At 45.4% G+C, this 21,986-nt stretch overlaps 1 protein-coding gene across 7 annotated transcripts; it reads left to right on the top strand.

Moving 5' to 3' along the window:
• The first annotated feature begins 81 nt into the window (after positions 1-81).
• On the top strand, positions 82-21,884 carry Zfp142 (zinc finger protein 142). Of its 7 annotated transcripts, none has more exons than XM_006496319.3 (10): positions 82-234; positions 464-651; positions 2,518-2,831; positions 8,288-8,890; positions 9,928-10,092; positions 11,611-12,435; positions 14,499-14,676; positions 15,632-18,536; positions 19,559-19,664; positions 20,868-21,884. In XM_006496319.3, the coding sequence occupies exons 3-10, from the start codon at positions 2,552-2,554 to the stop codon at positions 21,335-21,337; spliced, it is 5,532 nt and encodes a 1,843-aa protein (XP_006496382.1). In that variant the 5' UTR covers positions 82-234; positions 464-651; positions 2,518-2,551; the 3' UTR covers positions 21,338-21,884. The 7 variants fall into 7 exon arrangements, with proteins under 7 accessions (XP_006496382.1, XP_030099409.1, NP_084164.1 ...); XM_030243546.1 differs by having other exon boundaries at positions 198-290; positions 8,597-8,890; XM_006496318.3 differs by having other exon boundaries at positions 198-290.
• The last annotated feature ends 102 nt before the right edge of the window (positions 21,885-21,986 follow it).

The raw sequence follows: 21,986 nt of genomic DNA, 5'->3' as shown, positions 1-21,986 counted from the left end.
TCTTCCCTGCAATTCTCGATGGTTCCGCTTTGGGGCTTCAGAAGGGGGGTACTCAAGGACATAGAGGGGAAACCATAGAGTAGCACGGGCCTTGAAGAGAGACAGAGTGGCTGCCACACGTCAGATTCCTAGAGGCGCCTGGGCCGGGGGCGGCCACATCAAAGGCCCCCGAGGAGCCACTCCAGTCCCAGTCGGACCATAGAGATGCAGCTCCCGCCAGCCCACGGGTAGGAGGTGAGAGAGCGGCTGTCGGCGGGAACCAGGGGAAGTGCGGGCGCTGTGAGCTGAAGGTAAAAGTTTCTCTAGCTCCAGCTTGAGTGGGCCCTGGAGGTGGAGCCCGCGGGAGGAGGTGCTGCGGGGAGCGCGCCGGTGAGAGGGGCGCGGGCGCATCTCTGCTGGACTCGGGCGTCTCAGTCGCGTCACAGCTCCGGGCCCCGCCCGGGTATCCGCTGCCTCTCCTCAGGACCAGAACCGTGACGATGCATCATCCCAAGCCTTGCAGGTTCCAAAACGCCTTTCTCCTCCGCTGTATCTCGTGACTTGGCTGTCGCCCCACAGTGTAAAAGCTGTCGTCGCCGCCGCCTCCACTTTACAGACAGGAAAGCTGAGGTCCTGAGAAGCGAGGCAAGTGCATCGACTCAAGGCTACACGGTGAGTCAAAGCCCAGAGGCGCGTGGGAACTGAGGTGCCTACGCAGGGTTGCCTTGTTCCCCAGGCTTCGGTATCCCTTGCTTCTCCAGTCTCAAAAGCACGTTACTTCTTTCTGGCTCTCTCCTACCTCCTCCCCCGCATCTTCCTGAGGCCATGTGATGGGCTGGAAGACCGCCTAGAGCAGCAATAATTAGTAGTCCGTGGGGGCTGTGATTTCCAAAAAGCCTCGCTGACCACGGAAGTGCACTTCCCTGCCTCCTTCTTGAATTGCTGTCTGTTCCTGCTGTTATGCTTTTTAAAGACATATTTGTTTATTTTATGTATGTGAGTACACGGTTGCTTTCTTCAGACACAGGAGAAAGGGCATCGGATCCTATTAACAGATAGTTGCGAGCCACCATGTGGTTGCTGGGAATTGAACCCAGGACCTCTGGAAGAGCAGTCAGTGCTCTTCATCACTGCGCCATCCCTACAGCCCTCGTGCTGTTTTTACGTGGAGGGATTCTGTAGAATGAGAACTAGCCACTCTCACCTGGCACATACTCAGTGACCCAGTTTTGTTTGAAACAGGGCCTCACTGTTTAGCTCTGTCCTGGAACTCACTATGTAGACCAGGCTGGCCTCAAATTCACAGATACCTGCCTGCCTTTGCCTCCTGAGTCCTGGAAGTTTAAAAAGATTATCTCATTTATTTCAGTCGAGTTGAACAGGACATGCAGTTTAATACCTTTGTTTCTCAGTTGTGTTCCCACTGGAGGCTTTAGTAAGTTAGTGAATTGGAAATTTACCTTGTATTTGAGGAACCACTGGCTTGATACCTTAGTTTAAAAGATCTGGGTTTACTGCAACTCAGCTGGTCCACTAGAATTTCCATTTTGTCTAACTTACCTAGCTTGTTGATGCTTAGGGTCCAGTGAAGTGAAAAATGCCAATAAACTCCTCAAAGCTCCACATTCAGTATTGGGATAGATCATTTGTACAGTGCTTGCCTGGCATGCACAAAGCCCTGGGTTTGATCCCTAACAACACATTTTTTAAAAAGTGTGAGACTAGAGAAATGGCTCAGTGGTTAAGAGTAAATGCTGCTCTTTCTGAGAGCCTGAGTTCAGTTTTCAGCCCCCCAAATCAGGTGTCTGACAAGCACCCCAGCTTCAGGGAGTCCACCACCATTTTCTGGACAGCTGAACTATACATCTAGGAAGGGAGATTGATAGAGAAACAACAGCACAGTGTGGTTTCTGACAGAACTACATACAAAGGCTTTCAGGACAACAGAAAAGAGAAAATTAAGAATGTTAGGACACACTCATAGCAGAAATGTTTGTTTTCTTAAGGAGTATCTGACTAGCTAGACAAGAGATTTTGATGGGTTGAATGGGAGGGGTGAGAAAGTAGAAGGGTCTGTAAGCAAAAAAGTGAGTCAGAGAATGGCAGATCATCAGGTTAGGAGGGCAGAGTGGGAGGGATGCCTGGGGAGGTAGGTCAATGAGGACCATAAGTGAAGGAATCGTATCATATCTATACTGAGGAATAATGAGACCATCGAGTAGTAAGAGAGAGAGCCTTTGACCCCACTCAGTTTTGTTGCCAGGGTTACTTTGCAGGAACCAGAACCTGTAATCTTTAATTTAGTCAGCCTCAGCTTGTTGGTTCTCTACTAATTCTGACTTTTAATCTCATATTTTTGTATTGAATGTTGTTTTGAAAATGTTTAGAATAATAAAGTGTGGCATGTTGCTATAGAAGGAAATGATTAAATGTGTGGGCCAGCTTAAGAGAAATTAAGAGTTCTAACTGTGTGTGTGTATATATATATATATATATATATGTACATATAGCTTTTTTTTTTTTTTTCTGGTTTGTCAGCATTTAGGAGACCACAGCACACAAATCAGTGATAATGACAGACCCTGTGTTGGCATCCCAGCTGGCTAATGGCACTGGGGAGATGGATGGACTGTGCTCTGAACTATTGTTGATTCCCCCACCTCTCTCAAACCATGGAATCCTGGGCCCTGTCCAGAATACCTGTGCTTCTGGGGAGCTTGCACCTTTGCCTGCTGACCCAGGCTGCCTGCTGGTAGAGGCCACAGCTACTGAAGAGGGTCCAGGGAACATGGAGATCATTGTGGAAGCAGTAACTGGAACTCTGTCCCCAGGAGCTCCTGAAGAGACCTCAGGTACAAACATAGTTGCTACCAGGCCAGTGGGACACCGCCTTGAGTTTTTTCATCTGTGCTATTTTTGGTCCTTGTCTTTGAATGTGATGAGAACACAAGGTAGCATGCTATTTTTACACCCTGAGATGCTATAATTTGGTTTGCAGTTGGTGCATGTTGATGGAAGGCTGGCAAGGTACATACAGCCTTGTAACAAACTTGGCAAAGTTTATCCCAAAAGAGTTTTGTGTCTGCTGGGCAGTAATCCAGAACAAGAAACCTTTTTGACACCCCTGCCAGTTTGGCTTGTCCTTGCTCTTACAGTCCTTGGGGAGGCTTTCTTCTGTACTGACCCTAAGCCAGCCAAGGGTTAGGCCAGAGGCCCAGCCTCTTCAACCATCCTGAGTTTGGCAAGGCTTTCCAGAAGAAAGTGCTGTTTCCTTGCTCAAGTCTCCTGTGTATGTATAGCATACACCCAGGGCATGCTGTTAAGAGGGAGGGCATATTATTTAATCCAGTAGGAAGTTTCTCTTTATTCTCTGTACATCTAAAACTTTCATTTTTATCAAACTCCGTGTTTTAACTGCTATCTCTCAGTTACAGTTTTAAGCTTTGTCTTCTGACAGTGTAAGATAATAGCAAAGAATGCTGGGGGAAATTAGGTAATTAGACCATGTAAGAGTTCTACACTTCTCTCTGGGGGTAAAGAGAGAGCATAAATGGACTATGTATTGGTTTGCGCTTTTAATCCCAGTACTTAAAAGACAGAGGGTGGCCAATCTCTGTGAGTTCAAGACCAGCCAGTGTTACATACTGGGGCCCTGTCTCAAAAATGAAGAACAGAAACATTTTAACATAAGCAAGTTTAGGGCCTGGCAAGATGCCTTAGTGAATAAGGACATTTGCCACTAAGCAGGATGACTTGTGTTTAGTCCCTAGAGCCCACGTTGTGAAAGGAGAGAACCGACTACTATGAGTTGTCCTCTGACCTCCACATGTGCATGTTGTATATACACATTTTATATAAATGAGTGGGTTTTTTTTTTTTTAAGTAAAAAATTTTAAAAAGCTAGTTTTTTTAAATTTTAAGAGTTAACTGTTTTTGGTTTTAGTTTTAGTTTAGCTTTGTTTTTTTAAGCTAGATGTGGTGGTGCACACCTCTAATTCTAGGACTGAGGAGGATTTCTGCATGTTCTGAGCCAGAGGTCTACATAGTGAATTCTAGGCCAGTCAGGGCTACACAGTAAGATGTCTTGAGAAGAGAGAGAATGAATGAATGAATGAATGAATGAATGAATGAATGAATGAATGAATATGAATGCCTATATGTAGTTCACAAAGAAGAAATAAAGAGAAACAATAGCCTTATGGAAGAATGCTTCATTTCATATAGTTACAAAATAGAAGCTATTTTTCGCTTCTCAATTTTGTTAAAAACTAAGTTGTTTTTTGTTGTTTTTTTTTTAATTTCTTGCAGAGGACTGGGGTTTATTTTCTAGCACTTACATGGCAGCTCACAACTGTCTGTAACTCCAGTTCCAGTGGATCTGATACCCTTACACAGACATAAATGCAGGCAAAACACTAATCAACGCTCATAAAATAAAAATTAATTAATTTTTAAAAAATGTGTACATATTAAAAAAATGCCTAGAATTGAGGAGAGGCTATATAAGGATATGTAATACCTTGCAATGCTGGGGTTTGTTTGGTTGGTTTTTATACAATTTCACTAGCTCTGGCTGGTTTGAAAGGAATTTGCTATATAGACTAGATTGGTGTAGAACATAAATCTGTCTGTGTCTGAGGTGAAGAACCCAGGTTATTGTATATTGTCGCTATTGGTTGTACCACTGAGCTGCATCTGCATCCCAAATTAAGCTTTTGAAGGTCAGTTTAGCTTTATAGCAAATTTTACAATATGCACATTCTGTCATAGTAATTCCATTCCAGGAACATCTCTTACAGGAAGACCCACATGCATATAGAGAGGGGATGTTATTGATGTTGGCGTTGTTTTTATTGTTGTTGTTGTTGTTGGAAACATCTCAGTGGTCCACAGGGCAGAATTTCATTTAGATTTATCAGTGCTATGAAGTACTACACACAGGTTAAAAAGATAAAGTAGATTTAATATGTAGTCACACAAAAATAACTTTGATAGGTGAGGGTGTGTTGTAGAAATTATTTAATCCTGACCCGAGGTTTTTTACCCTGCCTTAACTATTTAAGTTATCGGATGAAAGACATATACAGCCTTTATGTTTATAATAAGCCTTAAACAGCACAATAGCTGAGCAGATACTACTATCTATGCTATTAGAACCTACTTTCCTATTGCTAGCCTTGCTTTATTACTTACTATGTTTCTTGGTTGCTCTTAACTCAAATTGGCCAGCCCTCAGGACCATGTTCTCTTGACTCCTAACCCATGGCGGCCTCTCCTTCCTCCTCTCCTGCACTTTCTTCTTCCTCCTTCCTCCTCATGGTCCCTCTCCAACCCCAAGCTCTCAAAAACCTAAACCTCACCTTTGTCTCTTCTGCCCAGCTATTGGCTATCGGTATCTTAACCAATCAGAAATAACTTGGGGGTGTCTCTGGGGCGACCAGTCTTCTGCACCCAAAATTAGCATTAGAATACAAGCAGCATTAAGCCAACCCACTACAAGTGTGCTGGTATGCATCAGTACTCCCAGCATTCATTTAATCCTAGTACTTGGGAAACTAAGGCAGAAGGATCTAGAGTTAGAAACTAGCCTAAGCTACATAAACCAGCATGACTACATGTCAAAACTCTGTCTCATGGTTTTATATAACGGTTACCAGACAAAAGTGCTTGCCATGCAACCCTGACAACCTGAATTCATCCTTAGACCCATGTAGAAAGCTTATACATAGGAGATGGCTTGGATCTATAGCCCAGTACTCCTTTGAGAGATGGGAGGTACAGGACAGGAGAATCATCCAGAAGCTGGAAGCTCATACACAACACAGGGACAGAAACAACAAGGGACTTGCCTCAAAAACAAAAGTAGAAAATTTCCAACTCCCAAGAAGTTATCCCTTAGCCGGGCGTGGTGGAGCATGCCTTTAATCCCAGTACTCGGGAGGCAGAGGCAGGTGGATTTCTGAGTTCGAGGACAGCAAGGGCTACACAGAGAAACCCTGTCTCGAAAAACCAAAAAAAAAAAAGAAGAAGTTATCCCTTGACCTTGATACATATACAATAGCACACATGTACACAAATACCTAAATAAAGAGGTAAATGTAATTTTTTAAAAAGACTGTCTCGGGGCTGGAGAGATGGCTCAGTGGTTAAGAGCACTGACTGCTCTTCCGAAGGTCCTGAGTTCAAATCCCAGCAACCACATGGTGGCTCACAACCATCCGTAATGAGATCTGACGCCCTTTCCTGGTGTATCTGAAGACAGCTACAGTGTACTTAGATATAATAATAATAAATAAATCTTTTAAAAAAAACAAAAAAACATAAAAAGACTGTCTCAAACAAACCAAAAGCCCAGCAACTTTGTCCTAGAGCAAGTGAACAGGGGTTTGGGGAGAATAATTTGAAAATAACAGTCAAATGTGGTAGTGCACACCTTTAACCCCAGTACTCAAGAAGCAGAGACAGGCAAATCTCTGTGAGTCCAAGGCCATTCTGATCTACATAACACGTTTCAAGATAACCAGACTTTGTCTCACTATCACCACCACAGAATAAAAAAACAATAACAAAATAACAATAGAGAGGGAGCAGAATAAAATGTAAGCCAAGCTGCCCTGTGCTTGAGTCATGGTTCTACCACTAACAAGTGTGGCCTTAACTTTGTGGAGTTCCAAATTGTCCTTCTCAGAACAGTTGGAAGACTAACTCTTGCCATCATCGAGATCTATTCATTCCTTTAAAAAATAGCAATTACTGTATCTAGCTCTTCTGAAAAGAAGGTTCTTTTATGAATTTTTAAAAAGATTTATTTATTTATTATATGTAAGTACACTGTAGCTGTCTTCAGACACTCCAGAAGAGGGCATCAGATTTCCTTACAGATGGTTGTGAGCCACCATGTGGTTGCTGGGATTTGAACTCAGGGAAGAGCAGTCCTGAGACATCTCACCAGCCTCCTTTTATGAAATTTTTGTCTGAATTTTTCTTTAGAGACTTTGGAAGCAACACATATTCCTTAGCTTGTTGATATTTATGTGTGGCTGTTTTGCCCACATGTGTGTCCATGTGTGCTTGGTGCCTATAGAGGCCAGAAGAACATAACATCCCCTAGAACTGGAGCTCAGACACACTGTGGTAATGAGAATTGAGCCCATCTTCTGGAAGAGCAGCCAGTGCTCTTCACACTGAGCCATTTCTCCAGCCCAACACATCATTTATATTGGGTATCTTTCCTAGTATATTATTGTTCTCTTGAAACTCTCTAAATTTTTTTTTTTTTTTTTTGAGACAGGGTTTCTCTGTGTAGCTCTGGCTGTCCTGGAACTCACTCTATAGACCAGGCTGGCCTCGAACTCAGAAATCTGCCTGCCTCTGCCTCCCAAGTGCTGGGATTAAAGGTATGCACCATCACTGCCTGCTGAAACTTTCTAAATTTTATTTGAGCAAAATATGCCTTTCATAATCTATATTAGAAATTTTTCTCATCTGTCATTCTCTTGAAAGTTTCTCATTTTTATTTTCTAATTTTTATTTGCCTTTGTGTATGTATGTGTGGTGTGTGTACATATTTGTATGTGTGCACATATATGCTCTTTTGTAGATGACAGAGATCAGTATTAGGGAATCTTCCTCAGTTGCTCTCTTCATTTTTATTTCCTTTACATCTTATTCAACTCTGGGGTGTGTGTGTGTGTGTGTGTGTGCACGTGCATGTGAGTGAATAATTTGTGGACTTCAGTTCTCTGCTTCTACCATGTGGGTTCTGAGGATTGAATACAGGATGCAGGTCATCTGGTTTGGTGGCAAATGTCTTCTCAGCAGCCCCTATCCTTTTTTTGGAAGGGGGAGGAGGGTCTCTTACCATACCTGGAGCTTTCCAGTTTGGTTAGGCTGGCCAGCCAGTAAGCTCTGGAATCTGCCTGTCATTGCACCCTCAGTGCTGGGGATCCAAACGCAAGTCTTCGTGCTTTACATGGTAGGCATTTTATAGACTTTGCCTCCAAATACTCTTTCTTAATGCTTTCTGGATTTTATTATTTGTTGATTCATTAACACACTTACTAAGCACACATCTTTTGCCAAGTATTTCACCAGACATGAGAAATCCAAAGACATATGCCAGATACCAGACAGGTTATCCCTGACCTATAGGCTTATTATAGCCCAGTACAGGGCCAGACTTGAAGTCTGTCTCTACTCCATGACTATGAAAAGATTCACCTACATTTCTTCTAGTGACTAACTCCTTCAAGTCTTAGTCTTGTTCCATCTGATTCTGTGCCTTTCTCTGTCGGTCCTCTGCCTGCAGGTGTCCTGGTAAAGGTGGTGGAGGTATACTTCTGTGAGCGCTGTGAACAGAGCTTTGCAGAGCCTACTCTGCTCTCCGTGCACCAGTGCACTGAGACCCATATTCAGGCTGTGCAGGACCTCTCTAGTCCCCCATGCTCTGTAGAGCTGCCCCCCAGCAACCTTGCCCTCCGTGGCCCTCTGCAGGACCCCAGCCTGCCAGATAGCCCCCTACCATGTCCTGTATGTAGACAAGAGTTTGTCCAACCCCAGGCCTTGAAGAGCCACTTCAAGATTCACCGGGTCACTCCCAACATGTTCTCCTGCCCAGAGTCTGGCTGTGTGTTCTCTGCTGAAGATCGCAAGGGTCTGCAGAATCACCTGAGACAGACCCACAAGGCAGTTCCTGTGCCCTGTTCATTCCGGGGCTGCTCCCTGCTTTTTGGGAGTCAGCAGGGAATGGAGCTGCATCGGCAGGCCCATTACCCTTTCCACTGCAGCCATTGCAGCTTCATGGGCTCCAACGTCAAACTATTCCGGCAGCATCAGCGGAGCCATGGAGCCAGTGCACGGGGAGAACTTTCTGCTGCTGTTCAGGGCCTTCCATCCCAGGAGCTACTGCCAGGTAAATGGCCAGGGTCCAATAGTCCCATGCCTAGAATGTAGCCATAGTTGATCTCTTATAAGAGACATTTGTTCACAGTATGACTGTTCCATGACTGTGACAGGATGTAGTCAGTGACTTGAGAGAATGGAATTACTGGTGATATAGGAAAGGCTTTAGAAAACTTAACCAACTAGAATACATGAGACAAAAGGAATCCAGTGTTTATGACAAAGAGTGAAATTTGGCTTATGCAACATATAATCTGAAATTATTTAGGAATATCCCGTTGATTCATTTAAAACACTAAGGCTGTGTCAGTGACTGTTGCTCCTAGTAGAGTGTTTGTAGGTTGCCTTTAGGATGAGTGAGACTAGAGTCTGTAATCCTAGCACTTCAGAGGTTAGAAATTCAAGGTCATCTTTAGCCATATACAAAGTCTAAGCCAACTCAGACTATATGTAATTATGTCTCAAATAAATAAGTGATGTGAGAGTGGGTAGAAAGGAATAGGGTTATTTTTAAAAGAAATCTCGGGAAGGGTAATACTTCATCAGTCTTTTAGTCTCAAACAACAAAACCAGCATGAGCTAAGTGTAGGAGCAGGAAACAGAAAATAGACCAGGAGACAACAGACTATGAGAACTTGACTTGCTGGGCCCCTTTTTTTATTCTAAAATCTTAAAAAGAGAAGACCTTTCAGGGGCAAGGTGTAAGCCTGAAGTCCAAATTAGTCCTCAGTAGAACAGTCAGGGTATGTGTCTCTGCTGTGAACCATTCCAGCCTTTAGCTCCAGAGACCTGGCCCAAGGAAGAACATTCTACTCTTGTCTGCCTCTCAACCCCTCCCATCTTCCGAGTAACTTCAAAGTTCTGACAGTCAAGAGTCTGAGGTTTTTACTCTTGCTCTTCATATCCCTGTCTTGAGTAAGAACACATATACTTATGTCCAAGACCCTTTCCTGCTAAACAGAGAGAAGGCCAGTTTGCTTGCCAGAACTAAAGCGCCAGCATTCAGCCCTGTCACTGGCTCTTCAGGACTGTTTTATGTGTTCCCAGCTGCCAAACTGCCTCCGGGACACAGAGAACCTTCTGAGGAAGCAAGTACACCTTTGCCTGGGCAGGAGTCAGCTGAAGAGGAGGATGCAGAGGAAGAGGAGAGCGTCACCCAAAAAGACTCCCAGAAAGTCATGGATAAAAGCCAAGGGGCTCAGCAGTTGGAAGGTAATAACATCACTAAGATTGAAGCTCTTCATAGGAGAGAGGAGTGGATAGTGAGGATCCTGGCATTTGGGCTCTGGGTTTTGGTTTTCTGAGCTTCGGTTCTGATCCGTTTGTTTGTTTATTGTATATGAGTACAATGTAGGTGTCTTCAGACACACCAGAAGAGGGCATAGGATCCCATTGCAGATGGTTGTTAAGCCACCGTGTAGTTGCTAGGAATTGACCTCTGGAAAAGCAGTCAGGGCTCTTAACCACTGAGCCATTTCTCCAGCCTACATGTATTCTTTCTGTTCTACTCAAAATTCAAGATCCTAACTAGGGCTAGGGAAGTAACAATAGAGTAATCCTTAATATGTGTGAGTCCTTAGGCTTCATCTCAAGGACTTAAAAACCACAACAAAGTCTAGTAGACATTGATGAATAGGTCAGGTAAGCTAGTAGCATAGGGCAGCTATAAATATAATTTATTCTTGTAGGCAAGGTTTCCTGAGCCAGTGTTTTAGTTAGGGTTTCTGTTGCTATAATAAAGTACTTTGACCAAAAGCAAGTTGGGGATGTAAAGGTTTATTGGACAATATTCTTCCTCATCACTGCTCATCACTGAAATCAGGAAAGGAATTCAAAACAAACCAGGCACCTGGAGGTGGGAGCAGATGCAGAGGCCATGGAAGGGTGTTACTTACTGGCTTGCTCAACCTGCTTTCTTATAGAACTCAGGACCACAAGCTCATCCCAAATCCCCTACCAGTCATTAAAATTTGCCTCATAAGCTTGCCCTCAGCCCAGTTTTATGAAGGCATTTCCTTAATTGAGGTTCCCCCCTCGCTGATGACGTTAGCTTATGTCACATTGACATAAAACAATCCAGTGCAGACAGGGACCTCTTTAGCAGGGAAAAGGGATTCTGTTCATAGTGTAGATGGTGCAGGTTATCAATGATCTACCTGTTTTGTTTAACTTCCTAAGACTTTTTTTCTGACTCTTTGTTTCCACTTTCAAACTCAATAGAAATACTTCATCCCATAATAGAAACAAAATCATCCCATGGGGATTATATTTATGTCTGGTAAATAAAAAAGACCTGATTATATTTACTACCATCACTCAATTCTCTAGAGCTTGGTGAGCCAGTGTTTGGAAGCTTAGAGTACTTTTCTTTCTGCTCACTCATATGAGGCTCTTTCTTTCTCATCAGCCCTGCTGATCTTTCAGCTTATTTGTATACAGCAAGGGCAGCAAGAATAAGAAGGCTCTATGCAGATTCTCTTGTGCAGCTCCATATAAAAGTTAGGAATAGTGGGTGACTTGGAAAAACACTTGAACCAGGTAGTCCTTGTGGGCTAATTCTCTTAAGAGAGGAATTTCTTACCTTTTATTTGAGACTCTTGTGTTTGGTTTTCATGACAAGAAAGGCCACATGATATTTGTATCTGGACAAACTGTGGCTTCTATTTTCTGTCATTATCTAATGAACTATTAGAGAATCTGACTCCTAACCCTCTACATTCTCTTTCATAGGGCATGTGGGTTCAGGCACTGAGTCTCTCTTCAAGACACACATGTGCCCAGAATGCAAGCGCTGCTTTAAGAAGCGGACCCATTTGGTAGAGCACCTACATCTGCACTTTCCAGACCCAAGCCTCCAGTGTCCTAACTGCCAGAAGTTCTTCACCAGCAAGAGCAAGCTCAAGACCCATCTGCTGCGGGAGCTGGGCGAGAAGGCCCACCGATGTCCTCTGTGCCACTACAGTGCAGTAGAGAGGAATGCACTTAACCGCCACATGGCCAGCATGCACGAGGATATTTCCAACTTCTACTCAGACACCTATGCCTGTCCCGTCTGTCGTGAGGAATTCCGCCTCAGCCAAGCACTCAAGGAGCACCTCAAAAGCCACACAGCAGCAGCTGCAGCAGAACCATTACCCCTACACTGCTTTCAGGAGGGCTGCACATATGTAGCACCTGACCGTAAGGCCTTCTTAAAGCACCTAAAGGAGATCCATGGAGTACGGGCTGTGGAGTGCCGCCATCACTCGTGTCCCATGCTTTTTGCCACAGCTGAAGCCATGGAAGCCCACCACAAGAGCCATTATGCTTTCCACTGTCCCCACTGTGACTTTGCCTGCTCCAATAAGCACTTGTTCCGCAAACATAAGAAACAAGGTCACCCAGGCAGTGAAGAGCTACGGTGCACCTTCTGTCCCTTTGCCACCTTCAACCCAGTAGCCTACCAGGACCACGTTGGCAAGATGCATGCTTATGAGAAGATCCACCAGTGCTCTGAATGTAACTTTGCCACTGCCCACAAAAGGGTGCTTATCCGACACATGCTGCTGCATACTGGTGAGATATCTTTCATCCTTATAACAGTGTAATAATGTGATGAAGGTAATAGTCGGCTTTTGCTAGGTACTAAGCATCACACAAAGGGCATTGCTTACATTGCTTCATCTGACCTCAAGTTTATGGGCACAACTCTAGTATCCCAAGTTTATAAGTGAGACATAAGTTGAGTGTCACTTAACTAGCAAAAGTAGTCATGCTAGCATCTGAATCCATGTAGTATGATTTCAGAACCTGTGTTCTAACACTGGACTATCATTCCTCACGCTTGTCCAGTTCTAGCACCCCTAGTCAAGTGCAGACAGGTGAATATTCAGCCTTTTATAGTGAAGAATTCCAGACCAGAACAGATAACTTCCTTCATAATTCAAGTTTTGGGATAGTCTGTTGGAATAGGAGAAGGGAGAATAATCAACCATCCATATACATTGTGACTTTACTTAGAACTGAACAGGTCACCTCTAGTGCCCTGAAAATTATACTTGGTTTGTTTGTTTGTTTGTTTGTTTGTTTGTTTTAAGATTTATTTATTTTACGTGTATGAGTATACTGTAGCTGTCTTCAGATACACTAGAAGGGGGGCATTGATTGGATCCCACTACAGATGGTTGTAAGCCACCATGTGGTTGTTGGGAATTGAACTCAGGAACTCTGGAAGAGCAGTCAGTGCTCTAAACTGCTGAACCATCTCTCCAGCCCCTGCACTTGTTTTATTTTAGACTCTTAATTGGTTGCTAGCATTACTGAAGCCTAGATAGCAGCTAAATTGGGCTTCCTGCTACAGCACCATCTCTGTGATTGGTGCACACTTCTATGAATTGATGGGCCATTAAACCAGTTTCCCATGGAAACTCTGGTTAGTAGAATAATCTTTAGACAGTTTTGTCAAAGCTATTGTTTACCCCATTGAACACTTCTTTTCTATACAGTTTATTCACAGACTCTCATTTCTAAGGCCTTTTCCCAAAATCTGTGCCTGTGTCATGTTACATAGTTTTATATGTATTATCCAGTTTCATCCTTTACAATCTTGTAAGCAAGGCAGGAACAGATAAGAGACAAAAATTTAATTGAGAAGTTAAATTTCAATCTACAGTAAGACCATAGAGAGCTATGTTGCCTGCCCTTTGCCATACAGTGGTGGGTGAAGGGGTAGGGAGGGTCTTGAAGGAACATGGCCACTAGCCTCTTAGTGCTAGGTATTGAGCAAGTACTAGGACAGCTCATCCTTGAGTTCTGTGTATCACTGACAACTTGGTATGCCTTATTTATTTACTTATGGATGGATGGATGGATGGATGGATGGATGGATGGATGGATGGATGGATGGATGGTTTTTTGAAACAGGTGGTTCTTTGTGTCGCACTAGCTAACCTGAAACTTTTTCTGTAGATCAGGCTAGCTGTAGACCACCACTGCTGGGCAGATATGTCTTCTTTAATACATCAACCATGTGAGATCCATATTTTGTTGCTCCCTTTATACAAATAAGGAAACAGGCTGCCCAAGGCCATGTGGTCCACCATTTAATAAAATAGTTCTGTGATTTCTCTGTGCCTTGATTTTTCCCATCTATAAAATAGTGATAATCATAGCACCTTCATAGTGTTGTTATGAAGATTCAGGGAGGAGACACTTTATACAGTGCTCAGGCACGTGGTGAGCATTGTATAAATGCTGGCTGTTCATACATATTACTCTGTTGAAATCTAGAGTCCCAGTTCTGTTTCTTCTCTTGTTCTAATCTGTACTCAAGAAATGAGAAGGAATTAAGCTACAGGTGCCAACTACCTTTTTTTTTTTTTTTTAAATAGCAAAGGTAGACTTTAATCTTTCAAGGCTTACTCAGTGCTTACTTTCTTCCTCCCTTTAGTATAGGAATTGGAGGAACTGTCTTGAGACAACTCTAGTGTATTGTTGTTTCTTGTGGAGTTTGCTACATACCTGGTAGTACATAAAGCTCTGACCCTGCCTAGTATCATAGCAAACTTGCTGGAAGAGGTGATAGGGCCGCTCAGTCAACCTATATCTGACTTGTGTTCTTTCCCTACACACAATATAAGGAGAGAAGCCTCACAAATGTGAGCTCTGTGACTTCACATGCCGAGATGTTAGCTACCTATCGAAGCACATGCTGACCCACTCCAACACCAAGGATTACATGTGTACTGAATGTGGCTATGTCACCAAGTGGAAGCACTACCTGAGTGTGCACATGCGGAAACATGCAGGGGATCTCAGGTATGAGCACATATGTTTCCATCCCCTGTCCCAAGAACGTATGCTAGTTAGCTCTTGCTAACTAGCAGGGTTCTGGCCCTACTGCTTTCTCCATTCTAACACCATTCTCTGATACTATCATCTTAGCTCCATCTCCTACAGTTGAGCCCTGTAACTTGGGCCCATTCTGCATGGTGAGAGCATTCTGGGCCAGGAAAAGGAAAATGGAGATTAAAGTGTCACTTGGGGGCTGAGGATATGGCTCAGTCAGTAAAATGCTTGCCTGCAATCATGGCAGTTTGAGGAGTTCGATCCTCAGAACCTACATTAAAAAATGTATTACTTGAGTTCTTAGATATGGTCTCAGGAAAATGGATCTACACACTTAAATGGCACCAAATGGCTACTTTAAGATCCGGACAAATTCTCTAACCTGTGGACACAACTGCCTGGTGGCTTGGTCTGTAGATTTTATGCCTCTACTAGGGATTGACAGCAAAGCACAAAAACCTGATCCATGGGGCTATTGCTGTGCCAGTTCCTCAGAATTCATGTGGGTAATGCCACCCCAGCACACCTGCCTTGCTCTACTCAAGATTACGTTTCTATAGGAAGTAGTTTAGGAATTCTGGTAGAACACTTTACTAGCATGCACAAAGCCCTGACTGAGTCCAATCCCCAGCACCTTGTCGGGGTTGGGAGTATGAGCAGTATAGAGACTAGAGAGGCCCAGCTCTGAAGCTAGGCTGTCTTTGTCCATCCCTTCTTTTGCAACCTTTCGGCTGGCTCTTAACTTCTGTGCCTTGGCCTCACCTATAAAGTAGAAATACCTATTTCACGGGATGGTGGAGGGCTGGTGAAATCAGCTGGTTCACCTGCAGCACAGAGTGCAGACCCAGCCCAAAGTATTTTGTCAGTGACTGTTGACTGTTATGATTTATTGTTGTGATTGACTCTTCTCTGCCCTTCTCCCCAGATACCAATGCAACCAGTGCTCCTACCGCTGCCATCGAGCTGATCAGCTGAGCAGCCACAAACTACGGCACCAGGGCAAGTCCCTCATGTGTGAGGTGTGTGCCTTTGCCTGCAAGCGGAAGTATGAGCTACAGAAGCACATGGCTTCCCAGCACCACCCTGGCACACCTGCCCCACTCTACCCCTGCCGCTATTGTAGCTATCAGAGCCGCCACAAGCAGGCCCTCCTGAGCCATGAGAACTGCAAGCACACCCATCTCCGTGAGTTTCACTGCGCCCTCTGTGACTACCGTACCTTTAGCAATACCACACTCTTCTTCCACAAGCGTAAGGTCCATGGCTACATGCCAGGGGACCAGGTTTGGCAGTTCTGCAATGCTAGCCAAGAGTTGGAGGGGGCTAGGCAGTGCCTGGCACCTCCTTCAGACTCAGGACCTTCAAGCCAGCTGTCTGCCCAGCCTGAGAGAGAAGACCGTGAACATGAAATTGTGGCTAACTCCAATATGGACCAGGCCCTGCCAGAGACAAATGAGGAGGCCAGCCCCAAAAGACAAGATGGCATTGAGGCTCCCCAAGAGGATGATCAGGTTGACAGCCCCAGCCTGGGGGAGGTGGAAGAGGGTGGCTGCACACTACACTTGGAGGCCCTGAGAGTAGAGCTAGAACCTGAGACTGAGCCACTACCCCTTGAGGAGCTCACCGAAACAGCCACTGTGGAGTTCAGGCCTCTGGATCCCTCAGGACCATTGGGAACAGAAAGACCAGGTGGACTAGAAGAGCCAGCACTGTCCAGCTTTGACAGTATTGAGACGCCTGCCTTGGTTGCTGAAGAAGAGCCCGTTGTGGAGAAGCTAGCCTCTGAGCCTCCCAGAAATCCCCTAATTTCTGAAGAAGCACCTAATACATTCAAGGCAGCTCTGACTGCTGAGACTGTACCGTTGCCTCCATTTCCTGAGTCAGAGTCGCTACTTAAGGCCATGAGGAGACAGGACAAAGAACAAGCAGAAGCGTTGGTGTTGGAGGGCCGGGTACAAATGGTCGTGATCCAGGGAGAAGGAAGAGCCTTCCGCTGCCCACACTGTCCTTTTATCACTCGCCGGGAAAAAGCCCTAACTCTGCACTCCAAATCGGGGTGCCAAGGTCGCCGAGAGCCCCTGCTATGCCCTGAGTGTGGAGCTAGCTTTAAGCAACAGCGGGGCCTCAGCACCCACATGATGAAGAAATGCCCTGTTCTTCTCAAAAAGAACAAGGCTTTGCCCAAACCTGTCTCTCCCACTCTACATCCTCAGCTCCCAGATAACCAAGCCTCACAGGATGCTGAAAGTAGGAAGCCCCCACCTTTACCATCAAAGGTAGAGCTCTTGCTTCCAAAAGATGCTCCTTCTGACCTCCCTGGGGGGCCAGGAGTAGAGGAACCTCTTCCCACACCCTCTGACTTCCCAACCTCTCCACCAGAAAACTCCTTACCCACAGGGACCTCTGAGAAGTTCCACTTTGAGCAAGGCAAGTTTCACTGCAGCTCGTGTACATTCCTTTGTTCTCGGCTTTCTTCTATTACCTCTCATGTGACTGAAGGCTGTAGAGGGGGGCGTGGCCAGAAAAGAAAGCGTGGGCGCCCCCAGACCCATGCAGTTGTGCTTCCTCTTAACAATGGGGACTCTACCCTCCTGAATACTGGAAGTACAGAGTCCAGTCCTAGTGATGGGGACACAGCTGTGGTTCAGAAGCAAAAGGGTGCCCTCTTCTCCTGCCCCACATGTCCCTTTAGCTGTCAGCAGGAAAGGACCCTGAGGACTCACCAGACCCAGGGCTGCCCCCTTAAGTCTGGAGATCTGCACTGTGGTCTCTGCCCATTCACTGCTCCTGCTGCTGCTGCCCTGAGGCTCCATCAAAAACGGAGGCATCCCACTGCATCCCCAGCCTCTGGCCCCCGGCCCCTCCTGCAGTGTGGGGACTGTGGCTTTACCTGCAAACAAAGCCGGTGCCTTCAGCAGCATCGGCGGCTCAAGCATGAGGGTGTGAAGCCACATCAGTGCCCTTTCTGTGACTTTTCTACTACTAGACGGTACCGGTTAGAGGCCCACCAGTCTCGACACACAGGTGTTGGCCGCATCCCTTGCAGCTCCTGCCCTCAGACATTTGGTACCAACTCAAAACTGCGCTTGCATCAACTACGAGTACATGACAAAACACCCACTCACTTCTGTCCACTGTGTGACTATAGTGGTTATCTTCGTCATGACATCACTCGCCATGTCAACAGCTGCCACCAGGGCACCCCTTCCTTTTCCTGCACTCAGTGTGAAGCCCAGTTTAGCTCAGAAACAGCACTCAAGCAGCATGCTCTGCGACGACACCCAGAACCCACACCTCCTTCCTCTGGCTGTCCTGTAGAGGTCACCGAAGGCCCCTTGCACTGTTCCCACTGTGGCCTGCTCTGTCCCAGTCCTGCCAGCCTGCGAGGACACACCCGTAAACAGCACCCAAGGCTGGAGTGTGGGGCCTGCCAGGAGTCCTTCCCTAACCGTCCAGCTCTTGATGAGCATCGGAGGCAACATCATTTCAGCCACCGCTGCCAGCTCTGCAGCTTTGCCGCCCGGGAGCGAGTAGGCCTGGTGAAGCACTACCTGGAACAGCACGAGGAGTCTTCAACAGCCCCCTCAGATGGGGATGCTGGCCAGCCCTCTCTTTGCTGCCCCTTTTGTGACTTTGCATGTCGCCATCAGTTGGTGCTTGATCACCATGTAAAGGGACATGGAGGTACCCGGCTTTACAAGTGTACTGACTGTGCCTATAGCACCAAAAATCGGCAGAAGATCACCTGGCACAGCCGCATTCACACTGGGGAAAAGCCTTACCACTGTCACCTCTGCGCCTATGCCTGTGCTGACCCTTCCCGCCTCAAGGTCAGATTCTGTAAGGGTTGTGGGGGGGCGGGGGGGAGAGATGTGCCTAGTGCCTACAAAGCAAGAAGAGGGTGTCAGATCCTCTACAACTACAGTTAAGAACAGTTGTGAGCTGCTATTTGGATTTGGGAAACTGAACCCTGGTCCTGTGAAGAACAACCAGTGCTCTTAATTGCTGAGCACTGGAGTCTGTAACACATAATTCCATTGTGACACTGAATGGGTTCCTTAACTTCTCAAAACTTAGATTCTTCATCTGTAAAAGGAATAACATAACTTTATGAGCTTCTGTAAAGATAAATTCAATAACTGCCATATAGTGCTTTGAGAATAATCTGGGTAGTAATAGCTAACATTTATTAAACACTTAAAATTTCCCAGTACTACAAAATTTTTTTATATATTTTTTATTAGGTATTTTCTTCATTTACATTTCCAGTGCTATCCCAAAAGTCCCCCATACCCTCCCCCCCCCACTCCCACTTCTTGGCCCTGGCGTTCCCCTGTACTGAGGCATACAAAGTTTGCACGACCAATGGTCCTCTCTTTCCAGTGATGGCCAACTAGGCCATCATCTGATACATATGCAGCTAGAGACACGAGCTCCGGGGGGTACTGGTTAGTTCATATTGTTGTTCCTCCTATAGGGTTGCAGATCCTTTTAGCTCCTTGGGTACTTTCTCTAGCTCCTCCATTGGGGGCCCTGTAATCCATCCAATAGCTGACTGTGAGCCAGTACTGCAATTTTAATCCTTTGAAAATTCAAGTTGGGAACTCAGGGATAAGAGTGCTTGCCTAATAATATACACAGGCCTTGGGATCAGTCACCCATATCATATACATATACACACACACACACACACACACACAGAGATGCTTGCACTATTCCCCATGTTAAAGATTATTAGACAGAATTGGGGTTGGCTTACCCAGTAACACAGCCAGTAAGAAACAACTGAGCCCTAAGGAGAAGCACCGTGTTATGTAGGGAGTAAACCTTCTGCATTTGATCTTCCTTCCAGTACCACATGCGGATCCATAAGGAGGAACGGAAGTACCTATGCCCTGAGTGTGGGTACAAGTGCAAGTGGGTCAACCAACTCAAATACCACATGACCAAGCATACAGGTGAGTGAGTGCATGAGTTGACTGTCCTGCTTAAAGGGTCCCCCGTTCTCTGGAAAACCTGACCTCCCTGAGACGTTTGTTGGGTGTCCTCACTCAGATTCAGAGCCTAGTTTTCTTTCACACTGGGAATAGGGGATATACTAGAAGAACAAATACTAGAAATGGCTCCTCAGCCTATTGAATAGAATCCAAAGAGTTTTACTTGAAAGCCTGGGCAAGTGTATTTGCGAAGCTTCCCCTGTGATTATGTTACACATTCACACATATATAGGGTCACACAGGGAGAACCTTCAACCTCAATTTTCAGTAACTACTGAGAGATACTTGGTTCTCTGTAGATGTGGTAGAATGATTGTGAGTGAGAAGAAAGATGATCTTAAGATACATTTTTTTATATGCACTGGTGTTTTGACTGCATGTATGTGTGAGGGTGCCAAATCCCCTAGAACTGGAGTTATACACAGTTGTGAGCTACATATGGGTGCTGGGAATTGAACCCCGACTCCTCTGGAAAAGCAGCCAGTGCTCTTAACCCCAGTCATCTTTCTAGCCCCAAGTTTGGCTTTTGCTCTCTAGCATATGGAATCCACTACAGAGAACTATAGGTTCTCTGTAAAAGATTGATGACTGGGTACCTTCAATTGTGGCATGTCATTGCCCCATATGGGAGTATCTTTACCTCTTCCTTTTTTGAATATTTTTTTCTTTATTTAGTTTGATAAAAAAGTGTGTCTAAAAGGAGTTTTTTTTTTTTTTAAAGATTTATTTATTTATTATGAATACACTATAGCCATCTTCAGACACATCAGAATAGGGCATCAGATTCCATTGCAGATGGTTGTGAGCCACCATGTGGTTGCTAGGAATTGAACTCAGGACCTCTGGACAAGCAGCCAGTGTAGTGTCATATGACCAAGAGAGGGTTAGAGTTTCCCATTTAATACCCATCATAGTTGAGTATTCTTTACTGTTAGGTAGGCTAGTTACTTAGAAGTCCAGTTAGTTGTCAGCATCCATTGGAATCTGTATGTATAGTATACAAGGACTGAGTGGAGAAGGATATCAGTATGTCAGGTGTGCCTGGGACAGAACGGTATGGCCATTAGCTTGCTGCTGTGTTATTTATATCTAAGTATCATGCTGACTTAAGACTCATTGACCCTGTTCTTCCCTCTTCCATGGTAATTTGTGCTTGTTCTATAGGACTGAAGCCTTACCAATGTCCTGAGTGTGAGTACTGCACCAACCGGGCTGACGCACTGCGGGTACACCGGGAGACACGGCACAGAGAAGCCCGGGCTTTCATGTGTGAGCAGTGTGGCAAGGCATTCAAGACACGCTTCCTGCTGCGCACCCACCTCCGAAAGCACAGTGAGGCCAAGCCCTATGTTTGCAATGTTTGCCACCGTGCTTTCCGCTGGGCTGCTGGACTGCGACATCATGCTCTTACCCATACCGATCGCCACCCATTCTTCTGCCGCCTCTGCAGCTACAAGGCCAAGCAAAAGTTCCAGGTGGTCAAGCATGTGCGTAGGCACCACCCTGACCAGGCCGACCCCAACCAGGGTGTTGGCAAAGACCCCACCACTCCCACAGTGCATCTACATGATGTGAAGCTGGAAGATCCCAGCCCTCCTGCTCCTCCCGCTCCCTCTACTGGACCTGAGGGCTGAGGCCCTTCCCCACCTCTGGTGTAGGGAGAACATATAGTCCAAGATATGCAAATTGGAACTATAGCTAGCCTGAGGAACTACGGGCCTGAGGAAGGATTGGCTTTGGGATGAAAGTGTGGCTGGAACACACTCTCCACCCTTGGGACCCTAGCCTTTGAAATTAACGGTTATATAAAAGATAGGCTTGGACTAAAACACTGACTTCTTGAGTAGTACTATGGTTGACCTGTGACTTAATCTCCAGCATCCACCATTGTTGGTGCATCAGAGGCCCTGGCCGTGAGGGCTTTGTTTTTTCTCTCCACCATCTCTTTCCTTTTTACTGCTTCAAATCCTATTTTCTTTCACCATTTTCTAAACAATTGTACTTAATTGCATGTGTCCTTGTGTCTAGTGCTCTGTAACGCATGTAAACAGAAGATTACCAGTTTAACAGACTTGTTTGGATCCCTGTCCTATGGTTCCTAGGTTGTCATCTGAGTTTGCCCTATCTCTTCCTGGGCCTCTGTCCTTTGTCTCTTCTACCTCAAAGCAGTTCTGAAACAGACCTGGGTCACCTGTGCAGGCTCTTTCTTCCCTTGCTTCTGGTTTCAAGCTCTTATTTGTCAGCAGAGGATTCTCGCTTATTCTGCTGCTTCCCAGAAACAGC

This window comes from Mus musculus, chromosome 1 (assembly GCF_000001635.26).
Source record: "Mus musculus strain C57BL/6J chromosome 1, GRCm38.p6 C57BL/6J".
NCBI lineage: Eukaryota > Metazoa > Chordata > Mammalia > Rodentia > Muridae > Mus > Mus musculus.
The sequence above is the reverse complement of the archived record's forward strand: the minus strand, read 5'-3'. Positions and strand labels throughout refer to the sequence as shown.